This window comes from Papio anubis, chromosome 15 (assembly GCF_008728515.1).
Source record: "Papio anubis isolate 15944 chromosome 15, Panubis1.0, whole genome shotgun sequence".
Taxonomy (NCBI): Eukaryota; Metazoa; Chordata; class Mammalia; order Primates; family Cercopithecidae; genus Papio; species Papio anubis.
This window is the reverse complement of record NC_044990.1, coordinates 20,041,091-20,060,085: the sequence shown is the minus strand read 5'-3', so window position 1 is coordinate 20,060,085 and position 18,995 is coordinate 20,041,091. Positions and strand designations below refer to the sequence as shown.

At 38.6% G+C, this 18,995-nt stretch overlaps 1 protein-coding gene across 2 annotated transcripts in view; it reads left to right on the top strand.

Annotated features, from left to right (window-relative positions):
• Positions 1-18,995, top strand: part of VWA8 (von Willebrand factor A domain containing 8) — a 379,623-nt gene that overhangs the window by 341,040 nt on the left and 19,588 nt on the right. For both annotated transcript variants that reach the window (XM_003913811.3, XM_021929568.2), the window contains 2 exons: positions 4,587-4,695; positions 17,815-17,940. In XM_003913811.3, coding sequence (XP_003913860.2) covers positions 4,587-4,695; positions 17,815-17,940 — 235 coding nt within the window. The remainder of the gene's footprint in view (positions 1-4,586; positions 4,696-17,814; positions 17,941-18,995) is intronic.

Genomic DNA, 18,995 nt, shown 5'->3' with positions numbered 1-18,995 from the left:
GAGAGGACACGGGGAAGGGATGAGGAAAATATACACATCTAGTAAATGCTGCAGAGAAGAGTCGCAGTTGAAGTAAAAGAGAATACCATAAGGTGGTTGAAAGACAGAGGAGCTGGGCAAGGGTGTGAGAAACGAGAGAAAGAAATAGAAACACATGGAGATCCTGAGAAAGATGGGGCACAGCAAAACACCAAGAGAAAGATGTTGCTTTCTATTTTCATGTAGAAATGGAACTTTCATCCCATTTGGTGAGTATTTCATTTAATGCTGCTGAAAATTTTTCAACTTTTTATGAGGAACTTTTCAAACATAAAAGTTGAGAAGAACGTATAATGAATGCTATGGACCCGACCCCCCCCAACTGCAAGAAGAAAAATCTGGCTCCACTCCTAGTCTTCTCTGCCGGCTTGTTTTGAAGCTAATCCAAGACTTCTATCATTTCATTGTAAATATTTCCAAGTGTATCTCCATAATATAAAAACAAAAAAAAATACAAACTCACAATACTATTATTAAGTCTTTTAAAAGTAATAATTCTTCACTATCATCAAATAATAAGTTTTAAAACAATTTTGCCACTTACGCATATGCAGAATGAGGTCAGTTCCCACCATTGATCCTTTTATGGCATCCTGTACCTTTTCTCCATAACTCTTAGCACTGTTTCCCATTATGTGATTTGTGAATAGTTGATTATCTCTCCACTGACTGTACGTTTCTGGGGGTCAGGCATCCGTCTGTTTTGTGCTCTAGTGTAACCCCAGGACCTACACCCAGAACCTGGTATGTAGCAAACCTTCATATGTATTTGTGGAATGAATGATACACACATGCATACAAGTAATCCTTTAGTACTTAATTCAGAGACTGACTGAAACTAGGCAGTCCTAGCTATGAGCCAGAAAGTTTGTGCTAGTGCCTTGGAGAGCCTAATGCTGCTAAGTGGGTTCCTGACATCATCAACACAGCATTTTGATAGCATCTATGTGTATCTGGTTTTAAGCTAGATACCAGCCCCTACATATCAAGAATATATTAACTCAGGCAGACTAACAAAGAGAGACGAGCATAAAACATGAATAAAATAGAACAGAAACATTATACCAGTGAAAAGCAAATGAAAGAGACAGTGAGGTACATGTACACACTTAGAAAAAGCGTTTAGGATGGGCACCAGCTGTGGAGATTGCATCCACTACCATTTGCAAAATTAATCAGCCTCACACAGTGGATCTAAGCTTATGTTTGTTTTCCTTATAATTGATTCAAAATTATAGTATTTAAGTCTGACCTATAAGAAAAAGTAAAATGAGAACTAAAATTCCCAGACTCTTACGTAACAATAAATATACCCTTTAAAAATATACTGTGCCAACAAAATGCAGTTAGTCCACATAGATTACTAGGATGTGAAGCAGCTGTGCCCTGCAGTTTTGATCAGGGTTAAAGAAGCAGAAAGATATATTTCCAGCTAGTTTTGTGGGCTTGAGAGTATTAGCAATGGGTACCTCATTTGATCCAGAGGCTAAAATTTCTCTTTTCTTTCTACGTCCCCTGCTTCAGTCATCATCTTTCAAATTTTATCAGCTTTGATTGCCTTGTAGGTGATCTTTCTGAAAACCGACACGATCTGGAATATGGTTTCCAGATTTCTTCATAATTAAAACAGCATGTGGTGTGTTTTGGGTGCAACATGATCGCACCAGTGGTAGCCCTATAACTGGAGCTAATTCTGATCACTCTGCAAAGACCAGTCTGCTCGAGGTGGCTTACCAAATGGCCAGTTCCTTCCTTGATATATATGTGTGTATGTACATATGTGTTTTTATGTGTGTATATGTGTTTGTATTTACGTATACACCTACAACCCATACCTCCAACATTGCATGTGTGCGAACCTACACACACACAGTAGTTCAGAAGATTGTGTTGTGGTTAGACTTTTGAGATATATGTTCATTATTCCCTGTCCTAATATCAGTACCTTTTATATTTATAGAGATATGTGATTAAATTAGCACATTATGGATACGGCACTGTAAAACCCAAGAGAGGTCACCCAGCAAATGAACCTTCTACTTACAGTTAGGTTAAGTTGCTGCATTTTAAATAATCCTGAGTTGTATTTTTATTTCAGCCATTCAGTTCATTTTGAGCATCCATTATATGTTAGGCACTATGCTATATATGTATTTTTTTTTTTCTCTCTCTCTCCTCCATCCCCTCCCCACCCCAAGGACAGCTGTGTCTACATTTGTTTCTAATCAGTGCTAATCTCCCTTCTTTGAGAGGAAGCATATTGACATACACACACACACCAGTTTAGGTATGAAGGGGTAGGTGGTGTGTCCTGCATTGTTCATTGTGCCCAGCTTCTGTCAGCTTTGATACTTGAGACATAACTTAATCTAATAAAAAGTCATAGAGAGATTTCAGAGACTTCCAGAAACTAAATACAAGAGATATTGTCAGGAGGTCAAGTCCTATACACATATTTCTTTTTATTCTTCAGGACTGAGAGTTAATTAGATTTAGAAAGGCACCCTGGCATGTCACCTCAAGATACAACCATTCAGATATTATAGTGGCCTCGTCTGTATTTACCTTGTAATAGTCAGTATTTTCAAAGAGCCATCCAGCAGCACTTATTGAGTGCCACTGTGTGCCAGGTATAGTGGTAGGTACTGGAAGTTCAATGAAAAAATAAAACATGGTCCTTCTCCCTGAGGAATAGAATAGAAAACATCAGAGTACATCCTATGTAATAAAATTATTTGTCATTAAATTTTTGTTTCAGTTATCCTATATACATACATGCATTTGTGTTTACAAGATCTCAATGTAAAACATTTCCTACTATGGAAAGAAAAATTTGAAAACACCATAAGAGAGGGCAACAGGCCTATCTATTAAAGCCATAAAGTATGCGAGTTTCATGGTAGATGTCTGTATAGGGCACATGAAAAGGGAATGGCCAGCTTTATGCAAGGGCTCAAGCAAGACTTCAAAAAGGATGTAGCCTTTGAGCTAGATCTTGAAACCTAAGTTGGTATTATCCAGTGGGGTGATAGGGCAGGAATGCCAGTCTACCCCATGGTAGTCTAGACCCAGCATTATGTAATCGTAATAAGCTTCTAGAGCTCTCCCCCATGGTGAATGGATTTTTCCCAACCTGACAGGGAAGAATAGAGAACATTTATTCTCATTCAGTATTTGAGGTTTCTGTTTGAGCTCAAGGTGATAAAATATACACATTAGATAAGAGTTTCTGCTGTACACCTAGGATTCATATCTCCAACATTGCATGCGTATACACACACCAGTTTAGAAGATTATGTTATGCTTGGGCTTTTGAGATTTGCACTTACTCTTCTTTGTCCTAGTATCAGTACCTTTTATATTAATAGAAATTTATAGAAATGTGTGATTAAGTTAGTGTATTGTGGATACAACACTGTAAAACCCGAGAGAGGTCACTCTTTGAATGAACTTTCTACTGACTGTTTAAGATGCCGCATTTTAAGTAATGCTGAGTTGTATTTTTATTTCAGTCATTCATTTCTATTTATTCTGAGCACCCATTATATGTTAGTTCCATGCTAGGCACTGTAAAGATAAAGATGAGAAAGACTCAGCCCTTATCTAAAGAAGCATAGAGCCTAGTTGGGGAGACAGAAGGCAGATAGTTACAGCATGGAGAGCAAATTCTCTGAGGGAAGAATGAAGTGAGATAAGAGCACAGAAGAGAGCCCTGGGGGTCACAGCAGGCTTCCTGGAGGAGGCAGTCATTGACTTGAGTCTTGAAGAGTAAGTAGGAGTTAGTAGGCAAAGTCAGGGGAAGGACACTCCAAGTGGGAGAGAAGCACTTGCAGGGCATGTAATGTGTATGGGGAGCTTCCAGGGTGCTGGTGGGGCTTCAGTGAAGCAAATGATAAAAACTGATAAAAAGGAGCAGCATACTGGGAAGACAGAATTTCAAAGCCACAGTAATATTAAAATACAATTGTCCTGTCTAGATTACACTGTCAGCAATTTTAGAAAACTCTCACATAGGAATACAGAGCAGCACATTCACTTACGTTCTTTAGGCTTGAACTGTTATCTTGGTCAACCAAATACATGATCTCAATCTTAAAAAGCAACCCATGGGAACCCTCTTAGGAATCTGCCACATGAACTGATCGGCTGCAAACATCACAGTATGGCTTTGGGATATAGCAATGGTGTACCACAAAGCCAATTCATACTGGCTCATGAGAGCCAATGGTGCACACTTTTTTCTAACTCACTGTTCATAGCTTGTAACTGATCATGGTGGCAATATTTACATCATGGAAATCAGCAAACACTACAAATCTAGGACTTTGTTCTTGTCCTAGTTTGTTAACCATTTACTAGCACACTACTTGATGTTACCTTCTTTGAATATGGAAGCATAGCTGGAGACATCGCTTCTTGCCTTTTCTCATTAACATGAATCTGAGTTTCCAAGAAGTTTGCTAAAGTTCTAGCAGGAGGTGAATGAAAGTAAAAACCCACATTTATGTGATTTAAGCTGTTAACTTTTTATACTCCTCTGGTTTCAGGCTAAAGGAGATCCAAATGAGTGAATACGATGCTGCAACCTATGAAAGGTTTTCAGGTGCTGTTCGGCGACAGGTGCACTCCCTCCGAATCATCCTGGATAGTTTACAGGTAATCTTCTACTTATGGACCAAGAAAATAACCTGGGTCCAAACCTGGACACATTCCTAAAGTCTTGGAGAAAATTATCTGAACCCTAATTAGCCCGTCCAAAAAAATGTATCGGTGTGAAAATGTCTACATAAAACTGGACTATCCCATGGCTTTCTTTTTGATCATCCAGGGTATGTATTCTCTGTGTCCCCGGCTCCTCCTCCTTCTGCTCTCCCCTTGCTCTCACATTGCCTGCTCTTTTGCAGTTTCACAAAACTCTCAATGCTGAGGAACCAGTTAGTACTGCTACTGCTCCTGAAGATATTAAGACACTTCAGTATTTCCTAAGCATGAGTATTGTTTGGAGATTTCACATTAGAAATTGTGCTCCGGTCAATTTACACAAATAATTTAGGAGGGGCTGAGTGTTCCTTAAAATCACAAACAAAATCAGATTATTTTGTCTAAAGAGAAAGCAAAGCCTCATTTCAGGGCAAAGGGAGAAGGGTTGGGAGCCAAGCTGTACCCTGCTTCTCCATTCTACTGTGGAATCTTGTGTTTCTTTTCCATGAAGTATTTCAAGCTGATTGCCTTTCCCTTTTTGGTTCTTATTTGTAATTGTTCTTTTGGGGGAAGTTTCATTATTTTTGCTAAGTATTGGGGATTAGAACTTCTGTGATGCAGTTTTTAATCCACCATTTTAACCCAAAACTCTGGAAAAGCCTCATTTTTCAAAAGATCTAAACTGTATCCAGAGATTAATAAAAGTTCTGTCATTTCCAAGAGGAAAGATCTTTATAATAATTAACCAGATGTCTAATTTCAAAATCTAAGAAATGTAAAAATTAAACCATTTGCTTTTTAAAAAATCCATATGCAGTTATTTAGGATAAAACAGCATAAGATTTTATATAAACTATGTGAACAACATGATGTTGAATGATTGGATCATCTTACATAGTCGCTCATTTGACGAGTGTTCATTGCCCTGGACATGGAGAGCACCAAGACAGTGCCAGGTTGGCTCTGAGCTTCAGGGTAAGGCAATAGTTGGCTAAGGGCCAAAATGGGTGATTCAGAGGAGGTGAGGGTAATGGGAGATGGTTCCTATCCTAAGACTGGAGAATGAGTATGGTTCAGTGATTCACTCACTTCTTAAGTTCTCAATGCACACCAGGCATTTGAGATAGAAAACTAAGATACAGCTTCTGCCCTCAAAGAACGAACTCAAAGTCAACTAAATTTCCTAAGTTCTGTGGAGAATTTTGCACACAATGCTATGAGATGAAATGAGGAAAGGCTTCATGGAGAATGTAATGTTTGAATTTACTCTTGAAAGATGCTGAGGAATTTCCCATGTGCTTAAGAAGTCAAGGCATGTCCGACACAGGAAGCAGTATGCACAAGTGCACAGAGGTATAGGATTGCGCAGTGAGTTCAGAGAAGGACAGAGTATTTGGTATGGCTGAGAAAAGCACACCTTGGTGGGAGACAGTGTCAAGAGAGGAGGCTGCCAGAGTCGTAGGCACCAGATCCTGAATAGCCCTGGATGCCACAAGAACATGCAGACAACACTGAGTCCTACCCTGTGGGCAGAAACAGAGGCCCTTAGAGGATTCACAGTGCTACAAAGGGATATAAGAATACATTTTTAATTGAAGGTATCAGATTCCTCATCTGGTATTAGTTGATGTCTTGATTGGTATTTGTTGGGGACCATGCTATCGTTGCTTTTACAAGCAGTATCACATTTAATCCTCAAATCAGCCCTTTACATAAATGGTATCATGTGTATACAATCAGCCAAAAGATGAAAAGTCAGGTCCACTGCTCTGACTTTTCACAGTCACACATGAACAGAGCCTGGGTTAGAATTAGAGTTAGCATCAAGGAATGACTCTTCCACTAATCACCACAACAGTGACACCAGTATCAGAAAACAGAGTCCACTTTTTCTTTCAGCTTTCAAAGAGGAATGAAAGAAAACTCTGAAGGTCTTAGGTAAAAGCAACAAGTAAGATTAAATGCATGGAAAGCAAAGTAGCACCCATTTTTTAAAAATCCTTAAGGGGATTGGAGTCAATAACTTACTAAATATCCTCAACAAGAGTAATTATTTCAGGGGAGTTTTTATTCTCTTCCACTCTGGAGATCTAAAATGAGAAAATAGGCTTCACTGATACCAAGAAAGAGCTTTAAGATATAGGAAAGAAGATAAAAGCAATTTAATCCTTGAATAAGTAGCTAAAATAGATGTAGCACTTCCATCTTTAGAAATCTTTACAAACAATACCAGCATTATAATAATAGCAAGCATTTACTGAGAATTTACCATGCACCAGGCATTCTACTAGGTGCTTTATATTGTTGTCATCACCAAGATCACCTCCATCATTATTGTCATCCTCTGCAGCCAGACAGCCTGGGTTCTATAAAATGGGAATGACAGATAATAGTGTGTTAGTGGAGAACTCTGATGATATACATAAACAGGGCCTAGTATGCAGCATTCTCTACAGAAGGATTCGCTTCATTGTTACCTTCATTGTACTTGCTAAGATTTATCAGCCTGGATTACAGGCCAGGTACTCAGACAGGTACTTTACATTCATTGTGTTATTTAATCTCTACGGAAACCAGTATGTATAATTTTCTACATTTGATAGATGAGGAAACATACATTGTGTCAATTCTCATAATCCTGTGAATATTGGTCCCATTTTTGCCATCTTTTGCCCCCATTTTATAAATGAGAGACCTGAAGATTAGAAAGATGGTGTAACCTGTCCTGGGCTGTATGGCTAGCGAGGCAGGCGTCTGGGCCCAAAGCTCAGTTCATTGTTTTTTGTTAGGGTCTCTGTTCTCTTCTTCCAATTCAATGATTCCATAAAAAGTGTATTCTTACATATACTCATAAAACATTTTGCATCATTATCCTAATGCCAACACAGCATTTTTCAAGTGTTTTCCTTATTGAACCTTTATTTTTATTCCATAGGGGAGTTATTCTCCGGTGGGCCTTCTAGTCCTCAATTTAGGAAGATAGGGCTAGTTTAAAACATAGCTACTGGCCAAGCATGGACATGGCCTTGTGTAGAATATGGAACTTTAGATTGAAAACAAAGCAAGGAACCTTTGATTTGGTTCCATTTTGCCATCTTCTGCCAGTCCTGGGTGGCTCCGATTGACTAATATCTTCCAGCTGTTTTGAGGTTGCTATGTAATCCAAGTAACCATGGGTGTTTCCTTGGTGAACAGCACAAAGTTTGGCCAGGAACTAGCAAATCATCACTTGAGATGACTTTCCAAAGCACAGCCTCAGGCCCACTCATTGATTCCAGGTGGGATTCGAGGAGCAGGAAATGCCGTTGCCACCCATGTTAATGTCTGCTTTAACATGTGCCTGTGTTGCAGTACATGTCTTTCTTCTCGATTAAGATAGCTATCACCAGTGACTTTTCTTGGCTTCTTTGAGTTATTGTACCTTTTCCCTTTTGTGAATCGATCACACGAGTCTTCTCATCAGTCCATAAATACTTCAATTATACTTGGTTCAGAATCTCAATCTCCTATTGCAGCATGCATGCTCTAACAAAAAACCACTTGATTTTAATCATATCTTCTCTCCAATGTTTTTCAGATCTATAATCATAATTTCATTCTCAGGCTAAACTAAATTAAACTTTCTCTGATTGCTTTGGCTAGCATGATATCTCCATGAACCAACAATTATGTTCCTATATTCCCCTGTGGTGTTTCAAACTAAGCTTTTGTTCAGATAAACAGTGCTCTGAACACTGATTGTGTGGCACGCACTGTGCTTGGCACTGAGGGCACAGAGATTCATAAGATAGTGTCCCTGTACTAAGAAAATTCTGGGCTTGAGGGGCGGAGAAGACAGACACCTAAAGAGATCATTCCATTTAATATGGTAAGTACCTAGGTAGAGGGAGGCTTACAATGTGGTGGAGCTCAGAAGAAATGGATTCAAGGATAGATTTGGAGGTAGGGGTACAGGAACTGAGCCTTGAGGGACACACAAGTATTAACCAGACAGAGAAGGGTGGAAACAACACCCCAGCAGAGGGCACAACACAGACAGATGCATGACACTGTGTGGTCTCAGGCATGAGCTGAGAGCTGGTTCTGTCTTCTCCAGGAAGTTTTATAGCCATGGAGGAGAAAGTTTCAGAGACAAGAGAGGTGGAAGTCAGGAGATTAAGTCATAAAACAGTATCAGTTATTTGGGTGAGAAGTCGTAGGAACCTGAACCAGGGTAATTGAAATGAAAATGGAAAGAATGAGACAAATTCAGGAAGCAGTTTGGAGGTAGGAGAAAAAGACAAGTGACACTGATGTAGGGGAAGGGAAATGGGAGGTTTTTCAAGCCCTGGAGGACAGAAATAGGGGACACAGGAAGAAGACAGACTCGTGAAGAAAGCAAATGTTTGCTTTGGATGTTACAATATGTTTTCTCACTATTGGGACTCCTATGTAAAAATATCAAACATGATGTTTAAAGTTTTCAAAACCTGAATTTGGAGTTCAGGGGCAAGGTGAGGACTAGATAGGGTTTCATGTTTATATGGATATTTATATATGTATTTTTGTGGTCATCTGAATAGAGAGACAGCCCAAGCCAAGGGAAGATATGTCAACTAAGGCAAGAGTGTAGAGCAAAGAGAGGGGAAGGGTGAGAACAGCCGTGTCAAGGAATGTCTGCATGTCACAGGAGAGCAGCAAAGTGCCAGTTACTCTTTCTTAGCACATCATGAATGGCTCATCACTCAAGACATGGTGTCAGTGGCCATGAGAGGACAACTTCATCCAGGTGCAGCCTAGAAATATAGTCCTGACTTCTGGGCTGCATGGCTGTGGGCATCTCTAACCCAGTCTTTGCTAGGTGACCATTAAAATTATTTAAATAGTCAAAAGCTTTACACATTGAAAACCCAACACGTCAGGAGAAATTAATGAAGAGGGCTAGTGACATGCAAACAGCTTTGAAGAATTTTTGCTAAATATACTTTGATGGGACCCCTCTCAAAGACAACTTGAAAACCTTCCTGAGAAATAGCATTATTCATGAGTAACTGCATGAGAGCTAAGAGAATGTCACTAACATCCCTTGGCTGGAAAGGCAGGGAAAAGAAGAAAGAGCCCTAGAGCTGGTGAGAAGCAGATCACTTGACCTCCATTTTGTCACTGCCATGCAGCAGCGTTTGAAAGCAGCAGCGCTAGGGAGACACGGTTAGGGGGAGGTCTAGGTTTCACGCAGTGGCTACAGGCAGGAAGCTGAAAGGGGTATAGCCCCGGGAAAAAGGCCAGACCAGCCCCGACTTATACTTGGCTTGAAGACTAAATCACAAAGGAGCCAAATGCCCAAAGTTGGCCCCATTGCAATGGCTTTTCCAAACAAAATAAGAAATGATGTGGTGATGAAGTTCTCATGCTGGGACTGTCCGCAGTTTCAATTCCTTCCCTGCTGAATTCTTGAGCTGGCATTGTAGATTTAGTTCAACCAGTTTAAAATCTCTCAAGGAGAATTCTAGTAGAAACTAAGTGGAAAGTGAACGCAGCCAAGGAGCATCTGTCCAATCTGTTCCTGAACAGTTTTGTATCTCATCATTTGAGAATAAGGACACGGAAAACATAAAATAACATGGGATGTATGAAAAGCTTGCATATTGAGGTGGAATAGCAAGCATTTAAGATATAGAAGATGCTGCTGGGATAGAATATTCTTCAGAAAACATAAAATTTTTAGAAAACATCTGCTTTGTGTTCTCACAATTCAAAGAAATTTGAAGTATGTGAAATAAGATATAAATTGAAAAGTATCTGGCTAAGAAGCAAGCAGAAATAATAAGGGAATTGAGTGCAATAAGGAAAGATAAGAAAACTAAAAGTGCACTGCCACAACTCAAATCTACATGAAAAGTAGAAAGAACAGACTCCATCCAGTCCTAAATCTAAGTACTAATATGAACAAAAAACTTGAAAAGTTATCCAGAGGAAATAAAGAGGTAAAAACCATAAGAAAGCTACTTAGTAAAAACAAAGTAGAGAGCTGACATATAGAGCCCTGAGTCATCCCAACAAATAGAACAGTACATGAAACATGGTAAGTGCTTAGTAAACATATGCTGAATGAACAAATGATATCCCCATAGAAGAGGCCACTGAAAAATATTCATAAACAGTAACCAAAGTAGTAACAAAACTGCACTGACCTGAAGAAAGGCCTAAGTCTGTGAATCAAAAGGACTTTGCAAAGTACCATGCAGAATTAACCAAAGACAGAAGCACCTCAACACAGCTTCATGGAATTTTAACATTTCAAAAATAAAGAAAATATCCTAAAAGCAGAGAAGCAGACAAAAAACAAGCTATTGTTAGAGAAAGAAAAATTAATCTTACATTAGTTGTCCCTAAAACCTTGAATGCCATGGGATAGAGGAACAAAGTCTGCAGGATTTTGAAGAGACAGTTCCTGTGACCCAAGAATGCTATGCACAGCCGAAGTACAAAGTGACAGATAGTTGCAGATATTCAGAGGCTTAAAATGTCTCTTAAGTAACCTTTTAAAAAATAACTTTGAAATAAATATATATATATTTGTATAAATAGTCAATTAAGAGAGGAATAAAAATTCCTTAAGAATGGGAGCCTTGTGATATAAAAGGACCAGTAATGAGCGTTAGAAGCAGTTCAGCACAAAATCAGGTCTAAATAATTGCGGTAAATCTATATTTTAAAAACTCAAATACCAAGAATCATTCTTTTTAAAGGTATACCATATTTAAAATTGTGAATTTAATAATAAACAAGGCCTAAATTCTCACATTATTTTTAAAATTAAACAAAAATCAAGAAGATTTTTGGTTAATTCTGTCGGTTTTGGTCAGTTAAATTGGCACAGAGGAGGAATAGAAGACAGTAAAAGTATAACAATTTATGTTGCGTATGGGAAAGGCAAATACCCTCATTCCTGAAAATCATTAGAGAAATATAAAGTTCCATCATGCTTTTTAAAGACTTAAAGTTAACCATGCTGGTTCTTTCTAATATAGTTCTTACAAATGACAACATATTTTATAAAAATTCCTCTGATTGCTGTGTGAAGAGGGAACTGCGCAGGAAAAATCACTTTGGAAAACTTTTTCAAGCTGAAGGAAGGAGACCAGTTAGGAATCTGCTGCAGTGGTCTAGAGGAGAGAAAATGAGGACAGGACTAAGGCTAGGCATGGAGGTGGTAAGAGATAGTCAGATACTGCCAGGAGTTGAGAGGATTTGCCCATGGATTGGTTGTGGGTAAAAGGGAGTCAAAGATGGCTCCTCAGTGTGGGGCCTGAACAACTGGAAGAGTGGGGTTGCCTCTTGCCCTTCACTGAGATAGGGGAGGACTTAGAGAGAACAGATTTTCTAGGGTGGAATCCAGGGTTGAGTTTTAAACTTGTTAAGTGTAAGATTCCTGTTATGTTTGCACACCGAGATGTGCACTTCCCAGCTCCTTTGAATTATAAAATATTTAATTCTTGAAGGAAAGACCTGAAATAATTTTAGTTCATGAAAAGTGACTATAGACAGTATAGTGTCACTCAACATAATGATTTAGTTCCACATCAGCATCCAAGAATATAAACTCTTCTAATGAGAATCACCATAGATGATTCACCATTTTCCCTTGCAATGAGATATTACTTCAAGAAACGGGAATCCCTTGGAATAAGGTACATATCTTCTCTTTTCTTTCACTATTTAGAGCACCTAGGAACCTACGCAGATATTAAGTAAAATATTTTTAATAGCTATGCCAGTATGTTGAGAACCACAAAATAAAATTTTGTGTTGTTTCCACTGATTAATAGTTTATTGTCTTATAAAGTCAATATAAAAGTTTTCCTTAATCCAGTAATTATTTGTTTGAGTCATACACATTTGTAGCATAAAAATATATGTTGGTTGAGCATGAAGAGATGTTAAAATAATGAGAGCTAATGTTTAATAAGAGAATCGCTGTTCACAGATATCCTCTAACATCATTTACAGTTATTCATTCACCCAACAAATACTTCTTGATGATCTTTTGTAGGCTTTATTCTGTAGAACGTATACACTGTCTATAAGAATTGCTACTTAAGTCTTTCTGTTCTCTTCATTAAACAAATTTGGAAAGACTAATATAAAATTGGCTTGATTATGGAGTTTGTAGGTTAAAAAAAAAAAGTCTTGATTAATCATAACCCAAATAAGTAAAGACATAAGATTAATCAGAATTATTTCAGTGCTGAAATCATGAGACAAAGTGTCACAAACCACAAGATGATTGGTTTTTGTCAAGTTTATTTATTCTGTCTTTAGTGCTACAGGTGTGTGTGTGTGTGTGTGTGTGTGTGTGTGTGTGTGTGTACGTACTTTCTGCTTAACCAAGTATTTCCCGGAAAATGAATTAACCAGAATACATCATTCTCTGAGTATTTCAGTGAGTTTAAGTATTCTTTATGTGGAAGTAATAAAATTCTATTTCTTTTTCAGAGTATCTGTAACATAGACTTTTTACTAATGCACCCTCACTTTATATATAATGAACTCTCATTAGTGTGAATTTATGTATAATACAAAACAGATGGACATATTTACAGGTATACTTTACTTCATGCAGTAGGAATACATAACAACATGTTTGGCCTTTTATTATAAACAAAAGTATATATTTAAATGCAGTAGGAACTTACTATTTCAAGAATTATTTCACTAAGTCTCATAAAATACAGAAGCCTTTGTATACACAGTCCAAAACAGTAAATATTTTTATTCAGCCTTCAGTAACTTTCTAAAGAGCTCCCCCTCCAGCCCATTGCCCCCAAGAGCATTCATTCTGACAGGCCTCTTCCTATTTTAAGTTTCCAAGTATTGTGGACTGGCTAGAGGATAGAAAATCAAATTTCTACCCATATTTATCTGCAAGTTACATACTTGAAAACTAATGAACAGTGCTACTATTATAAAAATGCCTTTGTGCCTAATAGTTTTGACTCGAAAGGCTGATACATATGTTTACTTCTCAAAAACAAAAACTACTGGTTCATGTTCCTAAAAATATCAATGACAAGCAGTACCAAAAGTAATTCATTTATCTGCAAATAAAAATAAAAATGAAGGAGTATACTATACACCCAAAGAATGGCTAAAAAAATTTTTTAAGCTGTCAATATAAAGTGTTGGTGAGGACAGAAGCAAATGAAACCCTTATACTCTGCTCACAAGAATGTAAATTGGGAAAAACACTTTGGAAACTGTTTATCAGTATACACCAAAGCTGAACATATCCATACTCTGTGACCCAGCCTTTCCACACAGTGAAATATGCACATACCTGCTCCAAAAGACATGTTCAGTTATGGTGGCATTATTCATAATAGCCCCAAACTGAAATCAACAGAATTGTAGAATGGGTAAATTGTGACAAAGTCATACAATGGAATACCATTGCAGCACAAAAGAGAATCGAGTCCTGCTACACACAGCATGGGTAACTCACAGAGATAATGTTGAACCACACAAACCAGAAACAAAAGAGTATATATTGTATGATTTTATATTGATAAAGTCCAGAAGCAGGCAAACTTAATTGATAGTAATAGAGGTCAGTATAGGGGTTACCTTTGGCAGGGAGAAGGTAGCATCCAGAACCGGGCACTGCGAGGCTTAGGCGGTGTGGATGATTAAGATTGTGTGTTTACTTTGTAAAGGTACATTCTTAAGATTTGTACAGTTTATTACAAGTACTTAAACTTGAAAAGTTAACCCCCAGAAAGGAAGGAAAAGGTAGCAGATTTATTGGAAAAGGTGTATTCCTCTCCCTCACTCTCACTGCAAATTTTACCAAGTCCTTTTCTTTTATTGGCATATGTAATGGAAACAGTCTTCAAGCTATAATCATTATGGGAAAAGAAACAATATCAGCACAAGAAAATTAAGGCCTAAAAGCCCTGGATTCTTGCATGATGGTGACTGTAAACTGAGAGTTACATGTTTTGCTTAATTGCATTACACATCACAGAAAATTTAACAGCTTTCCTTGAATTTTTTGACACGGCCTAATAGTCCTTCGTGGTACTTGAATCAGTCTTCCCAGTTCTTCTAGTTTTAAGCATTCTGTGATCTATTTCATGAAATTTAGCAGTTTCTTCCTCTTTAATTGCATGGCCTGGGACATGCAGTCCTCTAGGAATTTGTCTTCCCAACAAATTTAAACCCAAATTCCTCCCCCTGGGGGAATCTTGCTTTTGTAAATCTTATTGGAAGTGTAGTCATTTCTGGAGCAAATAATCTTGCTTCACTTATAGTGTATTTGCATCCAGTGCTCCATTTCTTTGTTCATTATTCTAATGTTCTATATAGTGTAATGTTTTTTAATTGTTTAAAATAATAATTAGGAATTTTAACCGAAGTTAAAAACAAACCTGAGCTATCAATGGAAATAATTCCGTGAGCTGATGCCTGCTATGCTCCACCAACATCACTTGTGTGTCCTCCAGCTACAGCAACCAGGTCACAATTAGTCCCTCTACCAGTCATCTTGACACGTTTTTTTTGCCATCAACTATAAGGTATATTCTGGTTTTAGACACACCAAAATAAAGAGGACAGTAGAGTTATTAGTTAGAATTTTAGCATTTTTTATTTTCTCTATGGTAAGATGGTGGGGTTTAAATTTATTTTTACTGCAGTTGTGACCTGCATTAGAAATCACAAAAATAGCTCACAGGCATAGTCCCTGCACTTTGGGAGGCTGAGGTGGGAGGATCGCCTGAAGCCAGGAGTTTGAGACCAACCTGGGCAATATAGCAAGATCCCCAACTCCACAAAAATTTAAAAACAAAAAAGTAACCAGCTGTGGTTGTACATGCCTGTAGTCTCAGCTACTTAGGAGGTAAGATCACTAGAGCCCAGGAGTTCAAGGGTGCAGTGAGCTATGATCATACCACCGTTCTCCAGCCTGGGTGTCAGAGACAGACCTTGTCTCAAAAAAACAAAAATTACAAAAATGACAATCTGTAGCCATTGCAGTGGCTCTTTACATGGTAAAAGCATCACTGGTTAATAAAACCATGTAGCAGCTAATGGGATTGGGTAGGGAGTCCTTGGGGTCATTGCCTTGTCAATGTATTTATGAAAACTTGGAAAATCAATGCTTCATGATGACAGTGGCCCAGCCAATAAGTAACATGTTATACAATATCATTCCAGTTCTAATCCTGCATTTCTTTTAAACCCGGCTCAAGAATCCAAGTTCCATGCCACTTTAATGGCTGCTAACCACTGCCACCATGTTCTCTTTTACTTTCTTCAGTGCTGATTTTCCCACTCTAGACTAGTCTGTGAGAGTCTGTCCTCATCTATGAAAGCCATTAGAACCCAGTGCTCTGCAGCTTGGTACCTCCAAGAGCTGTAGAATGTAAAGACTGAAGGTACACAGATGGTCATCCACAATAGCATTTTCCAGGATGAATTATCTGGGAAGCCTGAGGATTATCCATACCAGAGAACAGAAATGTTAGGAAAGAAGAGATAAGAGCTAAGTTCCAATCACTGGTGAAGTGAGGGGGTCTGAAAAGGACTGTGCTGTGTGGTTAAGCTTGTCTGTCTGATTCATGGATAGACCAATAGGAAGGGGGATTCTAGAAGACTGTGCACATTCCTTCCTGTTGCCACCCATAACTGGGTATCTGATCAAGTTTTACATGATAGCAATGCTCCAGAGTGACCCATTTTCCTGAGAGATCATGGGATTCTTGCCAAGAACATAATCTGGAAAGAACATTCTCCCAAGGGTTGCATGCCTGGTAGTTCTTAGAATTAACCACCCACCAGAATTAATAATCTGCATGCTAGTGATGTATGCATTAATATATGGGTATTCCAAAATAGTAATTTTGCCCCTGTGTCCAGCAAGGGTATCAGGAACAAGAAAACAATACATACTATAATACCCAGAGTTATATTGTGTGGCACTTCTTTGTGTAATGTGGCTTTCTTAGTGGCTTTGTGTTTCCAATGACAGTGCTATCACATAGCCACCTCCCATGAAACACTGATGGAAGCAGGCTTAACTTAAAGTGGACTTCGTTGTCCACTTTAGCGTTTCATCCACTAGCAATAAATAATAGTACCAGCTAACATAGCTCACCAGGCCCTTTCTTAGCTGATTCCAAGTAAGATTTTATTAATCTTTACAATAGCTTACTAAAGTAGAGACTAGTGTTATATTCATTTTAGAGATGAAGAAACAGAGATGCAGACAGGTCAAGTAATTTGCCTCAGATCAGATATTGAACAGTGATGAAAGAACAGTTAGAACCAGGCGGACGCTGGAACACATAATCTTAACTACTACTTTAGTTTGCATGCATAAAAACATCTTAGCTATTCTTCCCACTCATTAATGTAAATATAGTCATTGGCTGTAATAAGCATATGCCTTGATTGGAATACTATAATTCTTTATCAGTTTACTACCGTAAAATTAGCCTATCTGGCATAATTGTAAGTTATTGTAGCAAAGTATGATGTGGAAAAACTTATAGAAAAGTGATGCAGAAGATTTCTGAAGATAGATAACCAGAAAGACTTGTGGGGTACAAACGTTCACATACTATTGTTTTCAGCTATTTCCATTTGCACACTAAGTCACAGAGAACTTGAGTAAGAAACTCTTTTCCACAAGGTAGAATTCTAAAGGTCATGTTTTCTCTGGGCTTGCAGACAGTATTAACAAATTCAAGCTGATTATTTTAACTAATAAACTTTTGAGAAGCCCTGTGACAGGAAATCCATAAGAAATGCATCCCTATTATTTTATTTCCAGATATTGAACATCTCTCCAGGGACTCATTTGCATACCACCTTTCATTCATTTTATTGTTCCATATGTTGAAATAATTAAAACAGACAAAGGGCATTTCTTTGTCAGGAGAGCAGAAACCAGTTCATTTATACGACTGTGTTCATGCAGAACTCACTTACTGAAAAGAACCCAGGCGTGTTTCCTGTCATTCCTGCACAAAGTGTGTCAGAGACCCTGCAGAACTAATTAAAATAAGGCTTTGTGTGTATGTGTGTCTTTTGTAGGCTAAAGGTAAAGAAAGACAGTGGCTAAGACATCAAGCTACTGGGGAACTAGATGACACCAAGATCATCGATGGGCTGACTGGAGAAAAAGCCATCTACAAACGTCGGGGTGAGCTGGAGCCACAAGTAAGTCATGGTGAACTGCTAGCCTCGGCTCTGCATAGTCTAGCCCTCTTTATAGAAACTTGCTTTCTTTCATGTCAAAATATCACAAACCCTGAATATGGCAACCAAGGAAAGCATTATGTGAAAAAAAAAAAAAGAAAGAAGAAGAAGAAAAACTCCATAAATATGATACCATTTATCATTCAACTCAAGGTCTCAGCAAGAAACATAAGGCATGCTCAAATTAGGTAATTTAAGAAACAGTCAATATAAAGACTATTTACAAAAATAAGGGTGGGGTTTAGGAAAATCAAAAATAAGCAGTGCAGTAACCCAGGGATAGCAATAGCGGGGATCTAACTCACCCTGAGGTCTGAAAGGGCAGAATGAGAGAGCAGTTCCTGGAACCTGGAGAAGGTGGTTGATGGAGTGGTGGCCTTCAGCAGAAGGGGAGCCAGTCCATGGGCGACAGCAGAGAGGGAGCCAAGGGAACAAATACCCCACCCTCAGCCCCTGACCTCCACCAGTGCCTCCCAAGAGCAGAACCCACTGGAAGTCAGCAGCCAGGAAGCCGGCTGATGTGGTTGTAGGGGCCAAGGGAAAATTTCCCCTTCACCCTCTGAAAGTTCTCTGAAAATCACCTCACAAAAGGCACATTAATAGGAGAAGAGGCATACAAATGTATTAATGTGCACTGGGGTGAAACCAAGGGTGAGTCCCCCTCCACACAGTGAGGTACAGATGCTTATGTACCCTTCTTCTTAAGGGAAAAGGAGATGGAGAAGCATAGAGAAGTGTAGATGATTTTACGGGGATAGTAAATGGTTTTAGGGCAATTCAGTGAGCTTGAAGAACACACAGTGGCCTGGGACAGAGTCTTTTGGGCCCACAGAGCAATGGTGTGTGACAGAAGTCGGTCCAGGTGTGTTGACAGACTTCAGCCTTTCTTCCTGTGATATGAGTTCAGTTGATGAAAACTCAGGGAAGGGCCCAGAGTAATCGTTTTCTTCTTGGGAACTCTGAACTTTAGACAGTTGAAGAAACTTCAGAGAACAACTTATCCGGTGCTTTGTGGG